The following is a 21,633-nucleotide window of genomic DNA, read 5'->3' as shown; positions in this document are numbered from 1 at the left end:
GCTGTCCCAGGAGGGCTGGGGGCACATCCCGGCTCCTCCGGCTGGGTGTCGTGTTTTGGGCTGGGCTGGGCTTCCCACCTCCCTCCCATCCTTAGTTGTTTTTTTTTTTTTTAATCTTCCCTTTCTCCATATAACCAAGCAGAGGAGGACGGGGCTTATTGCTGAACCCCACCATGCCGTGTATCCAGAACCAGCATCCCATCGCTCTTCCCTCCGGGCAGGTGCCTCCCCCTCGCGGGCATCGTATGGGGGGGGACAAATATCTGAGCCCGAGGGAAAAAAAAGCAGCTGCTTCGCAGCTTCACTCCCAGCTCCGAGGGCAGGAGAACTGGTTTGCTGGCACATCTCCCTGACCCACGCATGGGGCACCCATCCTCAAAGATATCCCTGGCCTCGGTGGCTTGGGGCTGCTCCGAGCATCTCCAGAGGCGATCCAGCCTCGGCTTTAAGCCTGCTGGGTGGAAATGAGCTTCTTGGTCGTCATTCCCTTCCCACCAACTCATCTGGGCTTTCTAGAGCCAGCTCAAGCTTCGTGAAGCGATTTGGCCCCCAAAAGCTCCACCGCCCCAAATGCTCCGCGCTCATATTCATGCAGAACCACGCACAACTGCTTGTATCCGAATGCAGGTTTTATTTTTTATTCATCTTTCTCCATTTGAAGCTATTTTTTTTTTTAAGTTATACAAATGGCACTTACAAAAAAAATAATAATAAAAAAAAAAAAAAACCAAAACCAAAAAAAAACGAACAAACCCAAAACTTAAAATTTTCAGAGTGAGATGGTTTTTCAGAGTCACGACACCCGATAAGAGGAGACAGGAGAGATGTTGACCTAGTGTCACACGGAAGAAGCCGGAGCGGGAGTTAACATGGTTCCAACTGCGATGGGGGAACGGGGAGGAGGCAACACGGGGAACAGGGCGAAGGCCAGCGAAAAAGTGTGCGCGCCAAGTCACAGGGTCACTCAGGGCTTCATCAAGACACTCGGTCCTTCGAGGGCCAGCGCGGTCCCCGCGTGAGCCGAAACGCAGGCAGCCCCTGGATGTGAGCGCGGAGCCGAGGTAGAGTCCCAGCCGGGATCCCACTGCGCCGGCGAGGGACCCCGGCCCCGAAATTTTGCCCCTGGCAGGGCGACGGGTTACTCGCTCTCCCAGCTGAGAGTTTAGCACCAAGCTCTTACGGGAGGGTTAGCCCTCCGCATGGCTTTAAGGCTGATGAGTCCCCTACCTCGCCTCTGGAGATAGAGGACGAGCCCTGTTTTGGCACGGCAGCGATGCCGCGAGCACCCTTGGCGTGGGGCGGTTTGGGGGGGTGGGAGCCCGCGGAAGGGGGCGAAAAGGCTCCTTGGTGTGTTTGCAGGGAGCAAATACCGGCCCCGGGAAGGCCCCAAAGGATAAAGTGCCTTTCAACACCCTAACGAACACGTCAGCATCACCCGTTACAAACAGCGTTATACTCTAATGCAGACCTAGTACAGACAACAGCTGGTAACACAGTGCCATGGAGAGCATATATAAATAGAGACTAACAAAAATACTGTTTTGGTCTTTTTTTTTTTTTTCTTTTTTCCTTTTTTTTTTTTTTTTTTTTTTTTTTTTTTTCCAGTAGGCTTGCGATGGCATGAGAGCCAGGCCCCAGGGGCAGCGGGACCGGGAGCTGCCCTCCTCGGGGGAGCCCGTGGGAATGGGCGCTTCCTAATTCAACATTAGCTGTTCAGTGATTTGCTTCACTGTTCCAGTATTTGATGAGAGAAAAAAAAAAAAAAAAAGAAAAAAAAAGAAAAAAAAAAAAAACAACAACAAAGGTACTGAGCAAATATCACTGTGCAAAGTTTGCTAAGGAACTTTTTTTCTATTCTGTAAACCAAAATCTGCAGTTTATGCTTCCAGCCACTGCCTGGGGACGTGGAGGTGGGGGGCTGCATTGGCCAGCTGGGCTCCCGCGGGGACCAAAGCCCATCGGCGCTGGAGGTGGGCTGGATGAAGCCCCCCCCACCCTGCACGGGCTTAACCTGCATCCCCCCCCCAGCGCCATCCCCTCCCAGGCACACAGCAGCCTTGGGGCAGGCGCCTGCCAGGCTGGACCCACCACGGGGGGCTGAGATGCTTCTCCAGAGCCAGAAGCACAAGGAGGGACACAAGGAGCACGGGGCTCCATGAGATGAAAGGCTGAGGCTTTCCAGATGGGATCACCCTAAAAAAAAAAAAAATCATTTCCAGGTGCATGGGAGGGAGGGGGGCAGCTTGCTGGCCCTTCCACGGGGACACGTGCCGGCACACGCCAGCCCCATCCCCAGGGATGCTGTGATATGTAAGGTCACCTCATACGGCTCAGTTGGGGATGAATCCTGCCCCGAAAGGCAGGAGCGGAGAGAAGCTGCTGGGAGAAGCCGGCTGAGCCCAGCACCGTCACTCTGCCCCTGGTTGGAGCGGGACGGGATGGGACGGGCGCTCCGGGGGACACTGGCAGCACAGACCGAGGTGGTACCAGCACTGATATGGCAGAAGCGAGCACAGAGGTGATCTTATTCCCTTTTTTTCAGTTGAGAGGAAAATAAACTACCTAAGGTGATGCTCGGGGCCGGGAGGGGGGTACGGCAGTTTCCAAGCCCAGCAAACCTGGAGGGAGGCAGGGCGGGGGGGGGATAGAGGCAGACCCCTCTACAAAGCTATAGGCAGGCTGCCCCATCACTTTTCCAGTTCTGACAGAGATTTATGGAGACCCACCTCCCACATAACGCACCGACTCTAGGGTGGGAGAGAGGGAAGGGCAAGCCGGTCTGAAAATCATTTTACAGAGAGGAGAAACAAAACCCAAAAGAAAAAAAAGGACGGAGGAGGGGAAAGAAAAATTGGCAATGGGAGGGAGGTACGCTAAAGTGCATTAATATTCCCAGAGGGTGGAGGCGTCAATGGCGTCGGCGGATGCCTTGAGGACCCCGGCATGGTCGCCCTTCAGGTATTTGCCATTGATTTTGATAGCCACTTTGTTATAGTCGCAGAACTCAAAAAAGAAGTCCACGGGGGTGTCGCTGCTGCTGGTGACGGACGACTCGCTCCCCACCATCCAGTACTTCCCGGTGGCATCTGCAGGCAGAGGGAGAGGGGACAAGGTGGCCCCGTGAGCCACCACGGGGACCCCAACAGCCATCACCCCCCCCCCCCTAAGCCCGTACCCACCCCCGGGGACTCACCCTTGATGTTGTAGGCTCCATCGTTGAACTCCAGCTGGAAGACGTCGTAGGAGGAACGGTTGGAGTCCAGGGTGCCGGTCACCTTCCTGCACCCGATGAAGCCGTGCTCGCCGCGGAGGACGATGATGGGCCTGTTGATCAGCTTCATCACGAAATGCTCCGTCTCGCCTGCGCCGGAGGGGAAAGGGGCTGTGAGAGCGAGCTGGGGGGGGGGGGTGCAGAGCCCGGACCCTGGCTGAACCCCCCCCTTTCCCATTTCTCACACACCCCATCTGTCCCCCCATCTCACAGCGTGTGAAACGGTCATTAAGAAAAGTTATTGCCCGCATCCCTGAGCATCACTTGGAAGAGAAGCCTGGCTCGGGGAGGGACTTTGTTCGTCCCCTGCCACCCCGGCGTGGCACGGGGGTCCCTAAGGGGGTCCCTTACCCGCCGTCTCCATGGAGGCCGCCAGCTGCCCGTTCTTCTTCGCCGTCACGTACTTGCCGTTGGCAGCTTTCAGGGTGATGCGCTTGTCGCACCACTCGATGTCGAAATAGCAGCTCGCGTTCCTGCGGGGGCCGAGAGGGTGGTCAGCGGGGTATGACAGACGGGCACCCTGCCGGTGCCACCCTGCCGGCTTAGAAAAGGGCCATGGCTGGGTCAGGAGACCCCGATTCGATCCATTTTTTTTGTGGGATGAGCCACATCATGGTGGCCATCCGGATGGGAAGCCCTCGCCTTGCAGGCAGGCAGCCAAATGCACTTTTAGGGTTTCCACACGGCTCTCAGCTAGCGTAGCGTTGACCTGCAGGGTGAAGTATTTCGACAGCCCCAGCCAGCCGGGAAGGATTACGTGGCCCGAAGGACTTCCCGAGCATTGCGGGCGGCAAGCCTCAACCCGGCCCCAGCTCTCCGGGGAATTCACTGCCTTCGCTGGGAAGTGTTTCAGGGCAAGCGCCTCGGCTGGAAAAATCCCCCTTGGATTCCCCTGGGAGAGGAAGAGAGGTCCCCGAAGCCCAGGCACGACCCAGAGCCGCCGGGGACAGGGGACTCACTTTGTGGAGGCGGTGGACTGGATGCCCCCGTTGGAGGTGAGGGTCCAGTACTTCCCAGTGTAGGTCCTGAAGGCGCATTTCTTGGTGTCCTTGTTGATCTCCAGCTGGTAGGTCTCCTGGTCACCCTCCTCGTCTTGGTTGGCCGAGAGATCCATCCCTGCAGGGCAGAGGCAGATGGAGGTCGGGGGGGGGGGGGGGACACACACCGGAGGGGGGACCCCAACCCACCTCCGGCAGGTCTGGGTGCCGGGAAAGCCGGGGAAACCCAACTGAGCAGACATCCCGCTCCCCTGGGTGAGCTTTGGTCACTCCCGAATGCCTCGCACGCATCTCCCCTCTGGCATTTTGGGTTCAAATCCAGGTTTTTATTTGGCTGCTCGAGTGTTAAGGCCATAAATGAGGGCTGGACTGAGCTGAGGCAGCCATGAGCTTCAGCTCAGGACTCTCCAGCTCCATCACGATTAAGCACCGAGCAAAGACCAACTTAGATATTTCACACAGGAAAGGGCTGCAGTTTTTTCCCCGGAGGTGACAGCCAGGTTATTCAATCCATTAGCAGAGGCCGCCGCGCCACCTATGAATCCCCAGCTCGTGGCATGTTTAAGGACCGTGGCACCGTTTTTCATCCGTAAATTGTCACAGCCCGTTGCGACGGCAAAGTTTGCAGGGAGAGGAGCCTCGGGATAGTCCTGAGGCAGCCAACCCCTTCCCTGGCTCCCAAAAAACCATCGGCACCAGCCCGTCCCCCAGCCAGGATGACCCGTCCCTGCACCAAAGGGACCAGAGACAGCATTGCCCCGGCAGCCTCGGAGGTGGGTGCCGCCGGTCCTGGGGCCACCGGCCACAGTCCTGGGGCCACCACCGGCCCCCCCGGGCCACGTGCACATCCACCCACAGGCACTGAGCCCAAGCAAACCTGCTTAGTCAGGGCTGGCGGGGCCAAATCCTCTCCAGAGCTCTCCCGCTTGGTGGATTTCTGCCTAAAAATACTTTGGGGATTCAAGTCACAAGCCGTAGCCCGGAGCCAAAGGAAAGCGGCCGAGCTGCCGTGTCGGGTTTTGGGGAGGGAGCCGGGATGCGGTGCTCAGCCCCGCTCCTCCCTGCCTGCGTACAGCCACGATGAGCAGAGACGGGCCCCAGTACCACCAGTGGGACATGGGTCTGCAACCAGTGAGAGCAGCCCGGGGAGGGGAGACGGCGATACAGACTGCAGTTTAGAGGAACTGGATGAGTTTTTCAGAGCAGAAAGCACCCACATCCATCCCCCGCTGCATGGGTGCTACGGGCTCGAGTCCAACCATGCACCTGGTCCTGGAAAGGACGCAAAGCGTGCGTGCAACCTTTCTGCCCAAATCTGCCTTCTCCCGGAGCCAAGGACCTGCTTGTGGGGCTGGCAATGTGTTCAGCCCCGTGCACCTCCGCAGCGTATTGCCTCCCAGTTTGTCGGCTGCTGGGATTTCAAGCATTGCAATACACGGTTGCTGGGAAGGCTTCGGGGACCGCAGCCTCGGTGGCTCTTCTGCACTGGAAAACCACCAGCAAGTCCCACCAGCTGTACCCAGCAGGTCCTGACCCACCTGGGGAGGGACCATCTACCTCCACACACCAGCTATCGGCCTTGGAAATGGAGATGTCTTCCCCCAGAAACTGCAGACCCAGCTACCTGGCGGCTTTTTCCCATCGCCCCGTCTCCCAACAGGCATCCCCATCCAGCGGCTTCCAGGAAGCAGCCTCCGCTTTGCAGCCTCTGCTTTGTGTATCAGCCTCCCACCTTTCCCAAAGAGATTAGGTTTTGAAGCCTTTGCTTTGTCGGCTGTAATCTTATCTCCCACGCCCAAACTGTCCTATGGCTGCCACACGGTTGCCTGTTCACAGCATCCCCTTCTCCCACCCGGCATCCTCCAACACCTTCTGCAGCTCCTGACGGATAACGCAGCCACCCCGGCGCTTTGCTCCCCGGGGTATTTGGGGCAGCGTGAGGTTGTGGGGGGGACGAACAGAGGGTTGCTGCACGGCCACCAACCCCACCGGCCAAGTCCTCGGCTCGCGTGGTCGTCCCACGCTCGCCGCCTCCCAGGGCTGCTGGCGGGGGCCGAGCTGGCGGATTCGGTGGAAACATTTGGTTTTAATTTTGCACCCCCGCCGGGAAAGCAGCGCCGCGGCAGGCTGCTCCAGCCCCCCTCGAGAGCCATACGACTGCCTGCTCGACGGAGAGAGGGGCTCTGCGGGGGCTCACAGAGAGAGACTGAGCTGCGGGAAAGGATGCTGGGGGATGTAGCCCACCATCCAAGGCTACCGGCACCCCTGAACCCCCCCCAAACCTGCAAAAGCTGCTGCTGCGGTTTGCAGGGATGGGAGGGAAGCGGGCGGCAGCGCTCCCTCCTCCTCGCTGCGCTTTTTAGGGAAAGAGCTCCCTGAGCCGCAAGGCACCATGATGGGGAGAGCCTGGGGGGGATGCTTTGTTCCGCAGAGCGGGTTCGGACGGGCTGGCGACAAGATGACGAGTGCCGAGAGCTTCCCAACACCGTCCCCTCTTCCCCAGAGACCCTCGCCACAGACCACGGCGAACCCACCAGCCTCCCCACCCCGCTGCCGTGCGACTGCCCACGCTCTCGCCGTTGAGCCGAGGTTTTTTGGCTTTCCCCCGGCCCTCGGCAGCAGGAGGGTCTCCCACCGCCCCCTCCCCGAAAGAGGCGCTGGGTTGGGTTACATCGACTCAGCAGAAAGGAATGCAATTACGGCTGGGGCAGAAGAAGGCTTCAAAGGGCTGTAACCGAACTGGAGCAGGAGGTTTGGGGGGGGTCAGAACTGGGCAGGATGGGAGAAACACTGGAAGAAACATGGGCTGAGAGGTGGTAGGACCATGGTGGGTCCAAGAGCGATGTCCCCATGTCCCCACGGTGGAGGACAGACGCTGTCCCTCCTGCCACCCCCACTGCTTTTTGCAGCCCAGGGCTGTGGCAGGGAGCCGGCGTCCGCCCGCTCTCCCGCAGCGCCCGGCCGAGCCGCTGCAATCACGCTTTAATTACTGCTCTTGGTAAATTTACAGTCTGGAGCAGGCACCGACTCTGCCTGACCTTGACGAAGCTGCTAATTACAGCTGGAGGCGGGAGGGGGGCGAGAGCTCGGAGGCAAGGCGGCGCTTCGGGGCGGGGGGCGAAGAGCGGAGGCGTGCATGTGCCCCCCAAAATTCCCAGCGTGGGATGGCCTTCGGCCGTGTCTGCACCATGCCTTTGCTGTGGGGGACTTGGGGAGGATGCAGAGGCTGGAGGTGGGAGCTGGGGGGGGCTGAGGGGGGGGTGTGTGTCCCCCCAGGGCTTCTTAACACTGAGTGCCCCCAAACCAGGTCCCTGGGCTCGAGGTCCCAGCGAGCTGGGGAAGGGCGATGGGGAGGAAAGGCTGGAGCAGGAAAGGGCTTCCCAAATCCTCGGCTGCCGAGATTTCCAGCCGCTGCCAACCCCACGGGTTTGCAGGATGGATGCCTCAGCCCTCCCTGGCCTCCAGCCCAGGGCGGCGGATGCACACGGAGACCTGCGGCCATCCCAGAGCACGCACACAGCTCCCAAAAAGACAAGCTTCTCCCACCTCAAGGAGCAGCGCTTTGCTGTGGCTGTGCCAACCTCCGTGCCATGAGGGGCCACAGACCCCGCGTGGGGGGCATTTATGGCACGTAGAAGACTTTCCCTCTACATTAAACTCACGCAGAAGGCGTCCTACGAGCCATCCCAGTGGGACATGCTCCTCGGAGAGGAGGCCAAGAGCCTGGAGGACCACGGCCAACCGATGGGACAAGCCAACGGGAGTAGCCCCCATGCCCAGACCCACAGGGAGCAGACCCACACATCAGGAGCTGCCTGCTCCCTGCCTTTCCACGGCTGGGAGCCCACACGGCTTGCCCAGCCCTGCCCAGCACCAGGAGCAGCCGGGACGCTGCACCTTTCCCATCCTCCAACTCCCCAGAGGCTCCCTTTCAAAAAAACCCACGGTTATGCCTAAAAAGAGATAAAACCCGAGCCCGCCTCCCTCCGAGGGAACACCGGCAGCACCCCACAAAGCCCCCCCGAGCCCTCGTGGGTGGCAGGGCAGGGTTTCGGGTCCTCGTGCCCCGGCAGCTCAGGGGATGCTGCAGCCAGCTCTGCCCATGCAGGTCAGGTCCGGTGGCCCTGCAGGGCTTTGACACCCTCCACCCCACGCTGCAGCCGCACACGTGCCTCGAGACTTGTCCCCTCCCTGCCCTTCGGATGGGTTTATGTTGTCCCCATACATAAATCCAAGCCCGATGTTGTCTAAAAGCAAAGCCTGGAGCACCTGGGGTCCGTGCAGCTCTGCAAGGGGGTCACTTGCAGGGGTGAAACACAGATTTCCTGGAAAACCCACCCCTCCTTCCCTATGGATTTCCTGTGGCTTCGTGGTATCGCCAAGCGCCAACGTGCCACTTGGCATCTCTGGATGAAAACCTGCGGCTGAGGCCACGTGTCCCCCAGTTGTGCCCCCCCCCGCTCCAGAGCCGCGTCTCCCCACCTCGCTGCGGCACTGAGATGAACCGGGGAGGGGGAACGGTGGAAATTGGTTGTGGCTGCACGCCACCGATCCACCCCGTGCCCCGAGGACCCCTGGCCCCGGAGCAAAGCTCCCCATCGCCAAACTGGCACGGCCCAGCCACGTTCCCGTCCCCGCGCTGTTCCCTCAGCCCCCCTCCCTGGACCCCTTTTCCCGAAATGCCTCGCTCCCGAGTCGGCCCATCCTCTCCCCCCCATGCGGATGGGGGAGGCAGGCGGCACACCTCCGCCGGGCGGGGGGCTGGCAGGGGCCCAGCGGAGCGGGGAGGACGCCAGCGCTCTGCCCCTGGGGACCCTCGCGCCCACAAAGGGCCCTTTGTTGCCGCAGCCGGGGCTAGAAAGGAGCCATTGAGCCGGGGAGGAGGCCGCTTTCTGCCGACTCGGCTCCGTTTGAAGGTGCGCTGGGGAGATGGGGGCTCTCATGGAGCCCGGGGATCCCATCCTTCTGCAGCTTGAGGCAGGGGAGAGGTGCCAGGGTGGCCCCCAGCCCCCGGTGCAGAGAGGCACGGGCACCCACCTCGTGCCCCCACCCCACACCCTGGGATGGCTGGCGTCGTGGTCCCCAGCGCCCTTGTGTGCAGGGGATGGTGACGCCGGCCATCGCGGGGACGAGACTCCGAGCCAGGAGCTGACTCGGCACTCGTGGGACAACGTTCTCCCCAAGGCTGGACCAGCTCCAGCTCCCAGCCAGGGAAGCCACAAAAGCCCCGTGACCCCATCCCCGCTCCTCCCATGGAGCAGGAAGGGTGGCGGGGGGGGTGACCACCTCCATCCCCGCTCCCTCTCCAGCTCCCCACGGGCACGAGCTGCCTTTTCCCAGGAGCCTGCAGCGAGCCACAGCCGCTCCCTGCCCGCATCCCGCATCCTCCATCCCCGGCGGCCTCCGGCGCATCTGCCAGCAGCGTGGCGCTTATCAGCTCAGCGGGGGGAAAGGGCTGTCTGCAACCGCTTCCTCCGACGGCTGTTTTTCGGCTGCCTTCTCCGTAACCTTGGGAAAAAGCGCTTTCCCGACACGAGAAGGGAGGGCGAGCCCCGGAGAGCTGCGGCTCGCAGTCTCTCGCCGCTGCCAGGCAGGATAAACCGGGTGGAAATGGTTTTTCTGGCCAAAATGGATTTCAGCGAGGATGTGCAAACCCAGCGCACCCCTCCCTGCTGTGTTTTGCTTGGAAAGGGGCCGGGCGCAGGCAAGAGCCCCCTGTTGCTGGGGAGATTTGCAGCCCCCCCCCCCTTTTCCCACCCTCCACTCCCCCCATGCATCCCGAATCACACAAAGCCGGCGGGTCTGCCAGCAGCGCTCCCACCCGTGCCGTGGGGTCCCCCGCTGCCGCCGCCCCATCCCGCACATCTCCCCCCACATCTGGTTTTCCCATCTCCGGTGACAAAGGGCTGCAGCAGCCCTTCCCCCCACGGCGCTGCGGCAGCCTCCCGCCATCGCCATCCTCTTCTTCTTCCCCCAAACCCCTGCGTCTGGGCAAATAGTCCCCACCGCCCATCTTTGCAGGCGTTTTTCTTTTGTTTTGGTTTTTGGTGTTTTTTGGTTTTTTTTAAGGAGCTGCTTTGCAGGGTAGGATTTGCTCTCAGAAAGGAGAAAGGTGGTGAGCTCCCTGCGAGGAGCTGCCCAGGCACGGATGGGGGTTAAGCTGCAACCTTGAAATATTATATATACACACACACACAAAAAAAAAATTCCCCGCTGCTTGTTCCTCCAGGCTTTGCTGCAGCGAGACATGCTCGCACCCATCCCGCGCCCGGCGTGTGCCGGCCTGACTTGGCACGCCGGTGATGCGCCCCGGGGCTCCCACACCGGCCCGGCCACGGCACGCAGCCGTGCACCTCCAGCATCGTCCTGCCTGCAGAGCGGGGACCCCCACCCCGTCCTCCAGCAAGCACCCCTTAAGCTGGGGTGGGGGGATTAGGATAGACGCTGGGTGCTCGAAGGCGGCCATGTGGCCGGGGAGCTGCGCCGTGTGGCCACAACCTTCGAGGCAGGCGGCGCGGTGGCCTCTCCGGCGAGCGGAGGGGACGGAGGGACGGTTGCCTTTGTGCGGGTGGATGTAGGTCACGGCTCGACGCGAGCGTTTTTGGCGAAGCCATTTTTTGTACCGCGGTCGAGGCCGGGAGGGTGGGTGGCACTCGCTCCTCCACCCACCGGGGATCGCAGCCCCATGGGGGGAACTGCAGCCCCATGGAGGTGGGGGGGGGGGGGAGCACAGCCCTCCCCACTGGGTCCCGCTCTGCAGGGTGTGTGGCTCAGCGATGCTCGGGGAAGGGGGAATTTGGTGGAGGCTTTGTTGGGTGAACAATGAGCTCTGCAGGTAGAAAGCCACGGCCAGCAGTTCTGCCTCCTTCACAGCAAGGGCAGACGCCATCCAGCCCCCCCCCCCAATCCATCCCTGCACCCCAAGGCAGGCCTTTCACCATTCCCCCCCCCCCAGGGCAGCCTTTGGAGGTGATGCTGCAGGGATGGGGGTGCTGGAGGGATGGGGTCCCCCAGGCAGGAGATGCTGGAGGGGATGTGGGAGGAGGAAGGTGGGAGGATGATGATGGAGGGATTGGGGGAGGGAAGGTGGGCAGCCACGCTGGAGGGGTGCGGGGGGGGGGGGGGGTGCCCTGGGGAGACTGTGACTTCAGGGGAGGGGTGTAGGGATAGTGGGTGACAAAAGGTTCAAGCTGGGGGGGGGGGGGGGGGGGGAGACCCTAAAGAGGTGATGGCAGAGAGGTGCAGGGGGGCACCCCGTGGGGCTGCTGCTGCAGAGAGGCAGCGGGATGCCGGAGGGCCGGGGAGAGGGGCTGGCAGTGCTGCAGTGGGTGCCTGTTCTGGAGGGATGCTGGGGGGCAAGCCGGGATGGTGACACCCCAGAGACCCCCCCCCCCCACCCCACCCCATCCCCTCGTACCTTGCCGGGTGGAGACGTTCCTGTCGTTACCAGCTCGGAGCACGACCTGCGGGCAGCTCTGCTCGAGGGCGAAGAGCTCATCCTTGCCCACCTTGGCGCTTTTACCCGCTTTGAGGGTCCCGCTGGGGCCCGAAGGGGCGAGATAACGCCCCTCCCCGTCTCGAAAAGCCACTTTCCCGCAACGAAACTCGAGGGTGAAGGCGGTCCCGGGTTCGGCGGCGGGGACCAGGCGCCCGTCGGTGCGGAGCAGGCGGTGGTCGCAGCTCTGCAGGCTGTACCGCTGCTCCACGAAGAGGAGGGTGATGAGGGCGTCCACGCCCCACGGCACGTCGCGGTCCACGGCCAGCTCGTCGCGGCGGGGTCCCAGGTGGGCGTAACGCTTACGGGCCAGGCTGTAGAGGTTGGCCTGGGGATGCATGGCCAGGTGGACGCTCCATTTCTCCGTGGCCGAGACGGCGGGGGCGAAGCAGGAGAGCCGGTCCTCGGTGCCGCCGAAGAAGCGGCGGTGGGGCTCGGACTGCAGCGACCACCGCCCGTCGCCGTGGGCCAGCACCAAGAAGCGACAGTCGGGACCCGGTTCTTCGCTGTCGCAGCTCACCCGGCCGTCCTTATCGGCTGCCAGGTAGCGGCCCAGGTGGCTTTTGAGCAGCACGGCGCTGGAATCCTCCCCGTCCTGCTCCAGCGTCCAGATCTGCTTTTTTTTCATGCTGGCGGCCGAGGCGTTCACCTTGAAGCCGAAAGCCTCCGCCGTCAGGTACTTGTTGCTGCAGTTGATCAGCCCGAACTGGATCTGCACCGGCTCCGCCGTCCCGTTCGCCGTCATCCTGCTCCCACCGATGCCGCCGCCGCCGCCGCCGACCGCCGCGCCCGCCCCGCCGTCGCCTTTATAGCCCCGCCGCCGCCGCGCCGCCCCCCGCCCCCGCCCAACGGGGCCGCCCCCCCCCACGCACCCCCCCCACCCGCCGCCGCCGCGACCCCCCGCCCGCCCCTAACACTCCCCCCCCCCCCCCCCCCCACGCCCCGGCTCGCCGCAGAGCGGGGCAGGAGCCCTCCCGGGGCAGGCAGGGGCCCCTCCAGTTGCGGGACCAACCCCCGCCACCTCTCCTTGCCGAGACCCCGCTGCGTTGCAAGAGCCCCCCCGGAATTGCAAGACCCCCACACACATTGCAAGACCCCCACGGCGTGGCAAGACCCCTCCCAGCATCGAGGGAGCTTCCTTGAATTGCAAGACCACCACCCCCACCACCACCTGGCGAGACTCCACTGTATCACAAGAGCCTTCCCTGTGGTGCAAAAGCCCCCCTGGAATTGCAAGACACCCCCCCCACATTGCAAGACCCCCACTGTGTGGCAAGACCCCGCCCAGCATTGCAGGAGCTTCCTTGAATTGCAAGACCACCACCCCCACCACCTCTCCTTGTGAGACCCCGCTGCGTTGCAAAAGCCCCCCTGGAATTGCAAGACCCCCCCCCCCCACATCGCGAGGCCCCCACGGCGTGGCAAGACCCCTCCCAGCATCGCGGGAGCTTCCTTGAATTGCAAGACCGCCACCCCCGCCACCTCTCCTTGCGAGACCCCGCTGCGTTGCAAAAGCCCCCCTGGAATTGCAAGACCCCCCCCCACAGTGCGAGACCCCCACAGCATGGCAAGACCCCTCCCAGCATCGCGGGAGCTTCCTTGAATTGCAAGACCACCACCCCCACCACCACCTGGCGAGACTCCACTGTATCACAAGAGCCTTCCCTGTGGTGCAAAAGCCCCCCTGGAATTGCAAGACCCCCCCCCACATTGCAAGACCCCCACTGTGTGGCAAGACCCCTCCCAGCATTGCAGGAGCTTCCTTGAATTGCAAGACCACCACCCCCGCCACCTCTCCTTGTGAGACCCCGCTGCGTTGCAAAAGCCCCCCTGGAATTGCAAGACCCCCCCCCCACATTGCGAGACCCCCACGGCGTGGCAAGACCCCTCCCAGCATCGCGGGAGCTCCCTTGAATTGCAAGACCACCACCCCCGCCACCTCTCCTTGCGAGACCCCGCTGCGTTGCAAGAGCCCCCCTGGAATTGCAAGACCCCCCCCCCCACATCGCGAGACCCCCATGGCGTGGCAAGACCCCTCCCAGCATCGCGGGAACTTCCTTGAATTGCAGGACCCCCCCCTACATCGCAAGTCCCCACTGTATGGCGAGACCCCTTCTGGCACAGCAGCAAGAGACTCCTTGAATTGCAGGACCCCCCCCCACATTGCAAGACCCCTTGGCATGGCAAGACCCTTCCCTGCGTTGCAACATCCCCCTTGAATTGCAGGACCCCCCCAACGTTGCAAGACCTCCACTATATAGACCCCTCCTCGCAAGGCCACCCTTTGCACGCTGCAAGAGCCCCTCTGCATTGCAAGACCCCCCCCGCCTTGCAAGACCCCTCTCCTGCAATGCAACACCCCCCACCCCGTTGCAAAACTCCTCTCCGCCTTGCAAAAACCCTTGGGGTCGCAAGACCCCTCCCTGCACAGCAAGACCCCCCTTGAATCGCAGGACATTCCCCCCCGTTGCCAGAACACCCCCTGCGGGGCAAAACCCCCACAAACACTGCAAGACCCCCTATGCATTTCAGGATCCCCCCCCCCACGTTAGAAGACCACCCCCTGCATTGCAAGACATCCCCTTAAACTGCAAGCCCCCCTCCTGCGTTGCAGGATTCCCCTCTGCGTTGCAAGACCCCATCCTATTGCAAGACTCCTCCTGCATTGCCAGACCCCCCCCCCCCCCCCAGCACCCTTCTGCCCCTCCCAGGGTCTTGGCCACCCTGCAAGGCTGCAGGACAGAAGGGGAGAAGGGTGAAAAATGCCGTGCCCCCCCCCCCGCGCTGCCATCTCTGAACCATCCCAACACCCTGTGCCAGGCACCAGCGAGGCTGGAGCATCTGAGCCCTGGGGAATCTCAATTTCCCCCAGCAAAGCCAGAAGCAAAACACGGGGGCTTTTGTGCAAGGGGGGGCGTATTTTGAGGCCGTTTTTCAGGGTGTAGGTGAGCTGCCTGCACTGCCCAGGAGTGCTGCCCGGTGCTCCTTGGGGACAGGGACGCTTCCCATGTCTATAACATGGAAAAAAACCCAAATAAAGAGGAGCGTGGTTGGGGTCGCAGATTTGAAGGCCCCCCCCGCCCCGGCTGCATGCACGCTCCTGCGCGCTCACTGAGGGGAGCTGGCTGGGGAAAATGGGCTGTTTGCTGGGGAAATGTGCAGAAACAGAAAATCGGAGAAAGAGGGATGGGAGGGACACGGGAGATGGTTTTCAGCCGGATCAGGGAGCTGAACCGCCTGCCCCAGCTGAAGCGGGACGAGGGAAGGGCTGGAGCATGGGTGCGGGTGAGAGGGTGCAACAGGGTGCTCAGGGCTGGTTGGCACAAAAAGCCTTTTTCACCCCAGGCTCACAGCTCCCCCCTCCTCCCCGGGGCAGGGCTGCATCCAGCCCCCATCTCCCCAGGGCCCTCCAGGCTCCACTGGTTCTGCACTGGCCATACTGGTTAGAGCCCCTGTTCTACCTCAGGGCTTCACCACAACCACCCGCCCCTGCCTGGGGGTCACTGGCACAACCCCCCCCCCCCCCCCCCCGGGGGGGGCAAACCTGCCAGGTTTGGATGGGGTTTGTTTTCCTGGCTGCCTTGGCCAGACCTGCGCTGTGCTTGGGTTTGCTTCACAGCCCTGCAAATCCGGACGGACGGACCATTTGCAACCAGAATCAACCCCACAGGCTCTCAGCTGGGTTAGAAATAAATCCCCCCCCAGCTCCAGCAAAGCAGATCCACGTTTGTCTCGCAAAGTCCTTTTGCTTCTCTTGCTAAAAACACCCAGGCGTTAGGACCCGGCCATGAGGCCTAGCAGCTGCCTGGGCCCACAGCTGCCGGGATCTGCCTTCTCCTGCCGCAGCAGGCAGATGGTGGCGAGGCTGAGAAAGAAACGGCTTTTCTGCTCCACAACAAAAAAAAAAAAAAAAAAAAGCAATTATGCAGGGGGAAAAAAAAAAAACCCAAAAAAAACCCCACTCTGTTTTCTCCCCGCCGCCCAGCAGCGTGGCGTGGATGGCTGGCACTGCCTGGCTCAGCAGGGCCTGCCCTCATGGAGTGGGCAGCCTGCCTGCACCCTCTGCCTGGGGGGCGGGGGGAGACGGGAGAGCCCCCAAATACTGTCTGAGACATCCCCACATGTCACTGTGGCAGCAAAGGATGACCGGTGCCCCCTCGCCTGGGGATGCAGCGGCCAAAAGCAGTCGCCTGAGTGCATCCGTGCGTGCCGGGTGTGCTGGAGCAGTAAGGAAGGCGCTGGGTTTCCCACTATATATTGCATTTCCCGTCGATTTTGCAAGCTGCCGTGACTAAACGCTTCTGAGGTCACCCCCCCCCCGCAGCCCTCCCACCGCCGATCCCACAGGAGACCCAATCCCCGGCACACAGCATCCATGACAAGGGCTTTCCGGAGCGCGGCCGTGTCCCCTCCGGAGGGGCTGCGTGAGTCACCCGCTGGGACTTCAAATAAACCCCGGCTCCAAAAAAGAAAAGCAAAAAGAAAAGGAGCCCCGGTCATGGAGTGACCCTTGTCTTGCCTGCCTCGGGCACAGAAACGCCCTCAGATTTTCATGCTTGCCTGGACGCTTTTTGTTGCAGCTCGGCTTCGTTTGGCGAGCGGTCCCGGGGTTTTTAGTCGAGTTTGTGAAATCGGGTTTGAACGCGGAGCTGGTGGCCGGGGCCGCTGCAGGGAGGGTGTTTTGCAGGGCACGCCGGTGCCAACGGTGGGCACGAGGGGCTTGGCGGCGGCAGAGATGGCAAACCACGTCTGGTGAAGCGTTCTGGGCGTGCAACGGGTTGTTTTGTCCCTTCAGAGCCGTCCCAGGGCGGCGGGAGATGTCCCCCGGGGGTGAAGGGGCGGCGTGGGGGCAGAGGCAACCGGGGGATGCTTTGGGTTCTGCGTCCAGCTCTCTCCTCTCCTCCGGTCACGGCGTGTCCGGACCACCCTTCGGACCGCGGCTGTCCTCTGGCTTCGAGCCACATGGCTGCCAGCCTGGCCTGAGCCCTCCTTGTCCTCGGTAGAGTGATTTTGGGGGTTCGCTACGAGGGGGCTGCTCGCAGGTTTTCATCCCAGCAGCGCAGGGGACACGGGCTGGCTTACGGCCGCCTGCTTCCACCGGGACCCCTGAGTGCTGCAAACCCTGGCTCGGTGTCGCTGCCACGGGCAGACAGACGTCCCGGGGCTGTCGATGTCCCTTGCGGTGGTGGCAGCGGCTGCGAGATGGCCAAGGCTGGGCTGGGAAGCCCCCCCCCCAGCGTGGGGACCCCCCTCACCCCGCGGAGGGGCTTGGCGGAGATCGGGGACCGCGCTGCCAGGTGATCACCATCTCTCCAGCCGTCTCCATCCCCGCACGGGACAGGGTTTGGTGACAACAGGAGCCCTTGCGTGGGACAGGGTGACCTTGTGCAGCTCAGCGAGCTGTTCTCCGGTGGGATAAAGGGCTTTGCCAAAACCACCCGCCGGTCTGGGAGCGCTGGACCAGGGCCAGGAACAAGCTCCAGGCGGGGACCCGACACCGTGGCTGGAGGCTGCCATCTCCTCGGGGTCCCCGACGTGTCCTTTGCTGTTGCTGGGGGCCACCGGGGGGGACACCCCGGGGTGCCTGGCTGCCCCAACCTCGCTGCCATATGCCGCCAGGCAGCTCAGCAGAGGTTCTCCGGCGGCTGTCCTGACAGTTGGCAGGCGCCCCGGCCTCATTAAAATTGTATTAGGCAGTATTTAAAAAAAAAAAAAAAAAAAAAAAAAAGCAGCAGCACCAGGGAAAACAAAGGGCAGTCCTAAGACAGGGGCACGGAACAGCGGATCCTGCTCCCCGAGGGAGTTTTCCCATGGGATGCTGCCCCGAGGGGGTTTGCTCAGCCCCACCACCCCGGGAAGCAAGGGATGGCAGTGGAGCATCGTCGGGGGGCTCAGACGTGTCCCCGTGTCTTGCAGCCGTCAGGAGCGGTCATGGTACCGGTCATGCTGCTTGCTTGGCGCTTTATTAGCTGGGTTTATCCTGTTAGCTTAATTTAATTGCATCCAGAGCGCATTAAGGGATGGAAATGCTCGAAGCACTCTGTTTCAAGCAGTTTGGGTGTTGGGCATAGGCAAGGCTCAAACAAATGAAGGAAGAAAGTGGACGGAAAAGCACGTATGGCCGGGCAGTCCTGGGTCTGGGTTGGGACTTTGTCCCCTCTCTTCCTGCCCAAGCTTGTTTTCTGGTGTGGTTTTTACATTACCAGAAGCTAAGGTGAAAACCTGCCCCTTCCTCCAGCTCTCCCCAAGGACCTCACGGAGGTGGGGTGGAGGCCGGAGGCTGGTTCATCCAGCAGGAAAATGAATTTTATTAGGAAAGCCTAAAAGACCTTTTGTGTAGAGGTTATCAACCTCGGTGGCGGGGACGATGCTCTTTGTCCTGGACCCAGCGCCCTGCCTGGTCCTCGGGGGCTCTGCCGGGGCACAAGGCACCCATAACCCCACGGCAGCTCCCAGGAGGTGCAGAGGAGAGACACGGGGCATTTTGCGGGCCAAAATAATCAGGTAGCAGGGGATGCTTTCCAGCCTTTCAAAAAAAAAAAAAAAAGGACAAAAAAACCCGACCCGCGGGCAGCGTCACAGTGTGTTTGCCTCTCGCTGGCTGCCCACGCACAGCCCGGCGGTGAATTTTGGCCCCGAAAACCACTTCAGAGGAGGCTCCCGCAGCGGGTGATGCCGGCTGCCCTCCTCCCCCGGGTTGCTCTGGGATGGAGGTTTCGGCCAGGGCCGGCATCGGGTCCGTCTGTGGCGGCAGGAGGTGCCGCTGCCCAGAGGTGCAACGAGCGTGCACGTGCTCAGCTCTCGCCTGCAGCTCGCACCCGTCGGCATTGAAGCCGCAGCCGTGACCCCAAAGCAGGAGGCCGAGAGGAAGACTTCAGCGCCAGCCCCGTCGCCCAACGCGCACGTCCCCGCTTTTAATTCCCCGCTGCAGCATGGAGTCAGGACGGAAGAATTTGCAGGGAAGAAGAAAGTGTGTTATCAGCATCTGCCCACGCAGCTCTCCAAAATAACACGGTCCCAGCCGCTCGGCAGCGCCAGGCGGAGCAGGTGACTCAGCTTGCGACAGCAGCTCCTTTCTGCTCTGATTTTCTCGCTCCGTCGTGGCCGGATCCATGTTTCCCACTGAGGTCGGTGCACCGTGCCCAATGCAACGGCCACCTCTGCTCGTGGCCTCATCCAGAGCTGCCGAAGGGTTTGGTGGGCAGGGGAATGGCACTGCCCTGAATCCCCAGGGCTGCTTTCTCCGAACCCACAGCGTGCCAAAAAGCTGGGACGGCAGTCCCCATTGCTGGCACGTCACCGCTGCGATCAGACGCAACGCGGTGGCTCCGGCTTCGCCTTGGGATGGTGCACGGTGCATCCCGAAGAGGACGTCGGAGGGTTGGAGAAGCCTTGGAGCGGCTGGAAATGAGGCAGAGGGCAGTGGGGAGGGATGTCGGGAACATGGGACAAGGCAAACAGGGTGGGAGGAAGCCACCAAGGATGGGGAACGAGGAGGAGGAGGCAGCTGATGATTTTGCCATCTTCCCAGCTTCTTGCCGCAGGCTTGAGGTGCGGCTTTGGAGCGGATGCACGGACACCCTTTGCAGGATGCTGGTGCCAAGACCCCCGTCCCCTCAGGGGTTGCACCCATGGGTGCACAAGTCTGTGTGCAAACCCCTCCAGGGGGGTGAGAGGGCTGAGGCTCACGTTGGAGAAAAACCAAACCCAAGCCCCAACAGGACAAGGGGGTTCCCCCCCAGGCACCCCCAAATCAGGGGGGGGGGCATCTCTTTAAGGATGAGGTAGCAGTAATAGGAGCCAGCCTGGAAGCCTCAGGGGATCCCTATAAAGGGCTGAGAGGGGCGGGGGGGGGGGGGGGGGAGCTTTTACATTCTGTGGCTTGGAGAGGAGGTGAGTGGGTTATTTGACTCCTTGGTGGAGATATCAGGGCATCCTGGGGTGGGAGGCAAGGCAGCAGTAGTGCATGCACCCATATCTGCAGTGGGGAGCGCTGGGGCTGGGATTTTGGCCCAGGGAAGGGGCTGGAGGCAGTGGTTTGAGGTGGTGGGGGGGGTAAATCTCCCAGCCCAAGCATGGCCCCTGCCAGCTGTGCCTTCCTGGGCCAGGAGATCCCCTTCCAGATGGATAACTCTATTGTTGATGGTGAAAAGAGTCCATTAGTCAGGATTAGGAATGGGGCCTTTGGGGATTAGCCCTGCACCTCCCACCCAGCCCTCCCCTGCTTCCCATGGGTGCTGAGCTGGGGGGGACCCATCTCTGCCTCCTTGGGGCACTGTGTCTCCCCCCTTCTGTTTTTGGAGGGGGTTCTGGTTGAGCCATGGGGTTGAGAAATGGGGGAGCGGGTGGAAAGAAGTGAATTGGGTCCTTGAGCGATTCGATATCCCGCTCCCCGTTGCTTTGCAAACCCCCCCCAGCAGCAGCCCTGGGCGCGTGGGACCTTGGCCACTGACCCACTGGTGGGCAACGGCTGCTGGAAGGGCAGGGGGAGCCTTTGGGACAAGCAAAAACCTTCCTGCTCTTGCTCGGGGCAGGCTGTGCTTTTGGGGGTGGCTGGGGGTGCTCAGGGCTGTGGGAGGGGAGGGAGTATTGTCCCAGACCAGGATTTTTGGCTCTTGGACAGCCTGGGAGTCCTTGAAGCCCCTCATTTCTCTCCTTAGGTACATCCATACCCATCTCCCTTTAGTATCTGGGCTTCCTATGCATCCTTATAGGGCCCCAGTGAGGCTGGAGGGAGTTTTGCACATGGGGAAACTGAGGCAGGGGGATCCCAGCTGTGCTTGCCACATCTGGGATGCCAACAGAGGCCGTCCTTTCTGTGGGGCCTGCAAGGAGGGGCGGTTGCGGGGGGGATGATGCCCCAAATTTGGAGTTGAAATGAGCGTGACTCCCCATGTGCTCTGCAAAGAGGTGCCGGATCCAACCTCTGGCTCCCAAACTTGGGGGCTCCTGGTGCAAAACCGGTGGCAATGGGAGCTGATGGGGGGGGGGTCTTTTGCCTCCCTCACCCCTCCATCCCACCGCTGCCTTCGCTTCCCATTCCGGGGGGGCTGTCGAACCAGCTTTACCCACGGGCGAGGGGGTATGGGGAGATGTGGGGGGGATGCTGCTGCTTCTCCATAAGCCTGCGGCCGGGCTGGCTGCAGGGAGGCCCCTGGGAAGGCAGGAATGCGGAGCAGGGGGGGCTGCCACTGAAACCCAAAACCTCCACGCAGGGGCCCCGGGTCTCAGTATCCGGACCGGCGGCGGCTGCAGGCAGGAGGCCCCTCGGCTTTGGGGTGGGAAGGGGCTGCTGTGGGGTTTGGTGCCTGTGGGGGTGTCAGGGATGGGGTGGGAAGGGGGTCTGGTTTGCCTGTGAAGCCCCCCCCCTTTTAGTGAAGGTGCTGGTAACCCCCTCCCCAGCCCCATTTCTGCAGCAGGGGTCGAGTCGTGCGAGGGAAATGGAGGCGAGAAGGGGAATAAATCCCGGGTGATGTGGGGCTGGGGGGCCAGGGGGAGCGGAGCTGTTCCCCAGGCATGGGTGTGCGCCCCAAAAACGGGGCCGGAGGCACTGGGCGCCCAGTGCAGAGCCACCCTGAGGGTCACCGGAGGGGATGGGACAGGGACTGCTGTCGCTTTGCAGGACAAAGCAAAGGCCTTTGGTGGGGAGCGGAGGGCGTGGAGGGGGGGCTGGAGCTGGATGAGGTCCTTGGTCAGTGTGGAAGCCCACCTGCGGCGTGCGATTCCTCGTGCGATGTGTGCGTTGGCATGCACAATGTCGCCTTGAGCCGTCACCTTGCTGTGTGCAATCCCTTGTGCAACACGCATGTTGGCGCGTGTGATCCCACGTGCGGTGTGTGCTCCCATGTGCAGTGAGCATGTCGGTGCGT

At 62.0% G+C, this 21,633-nt stretch overlaps 1 protein-coding gene across 1 annotated transcript; it reads right to left on the bottom strand.

Moving 5' to 3' along the window:
• Positions 1-611: 611 nt before the first annotated feature.
• On the bottom strand, positions 612-12,537 carry FSCN1 (fascin actin-bundling protein 1). The gene is made up of 5 exons (XM_049791322.1): positions 11,687-12,537; positions 4,231-4,387; positions 3,623-3,744; positions 3,194-3,361; positions 612-3,086 (listed from the first exon to the last, which is right to left on the bottom strand). The coding sequence occupies exons 1-5, from the start codon at positions 12,507-12,509 to the stop codon at positions 2,884-2,886; spliced, it is 1,473 nt and encodes a 490-aa protein (XP_049647279.1). The 5' UTR covers positions 12,510-12,537; the 3' UTR covers positions 612-2,883.
• Between the last annotated feature and the right edge of the window lie 9,096 nt (positions 12,538-21,633).

The sequence above is a fragment of the Accipiter gentilis genome, chromosome 33 (genome assembly GCF_929443795.1).
Source record: "Accipiter gentilis chromosome 33, bAccGen1.1, whole genome shotgun sequence".
NCBI lineage: Eukaryota > Metazoa > Chordata > Aves > Accipitriformes > Accipitridae > Astur > Astur gentilis.
This window is presented reverse-complemented; position numbering and strand designations above follow the sequence as displayed.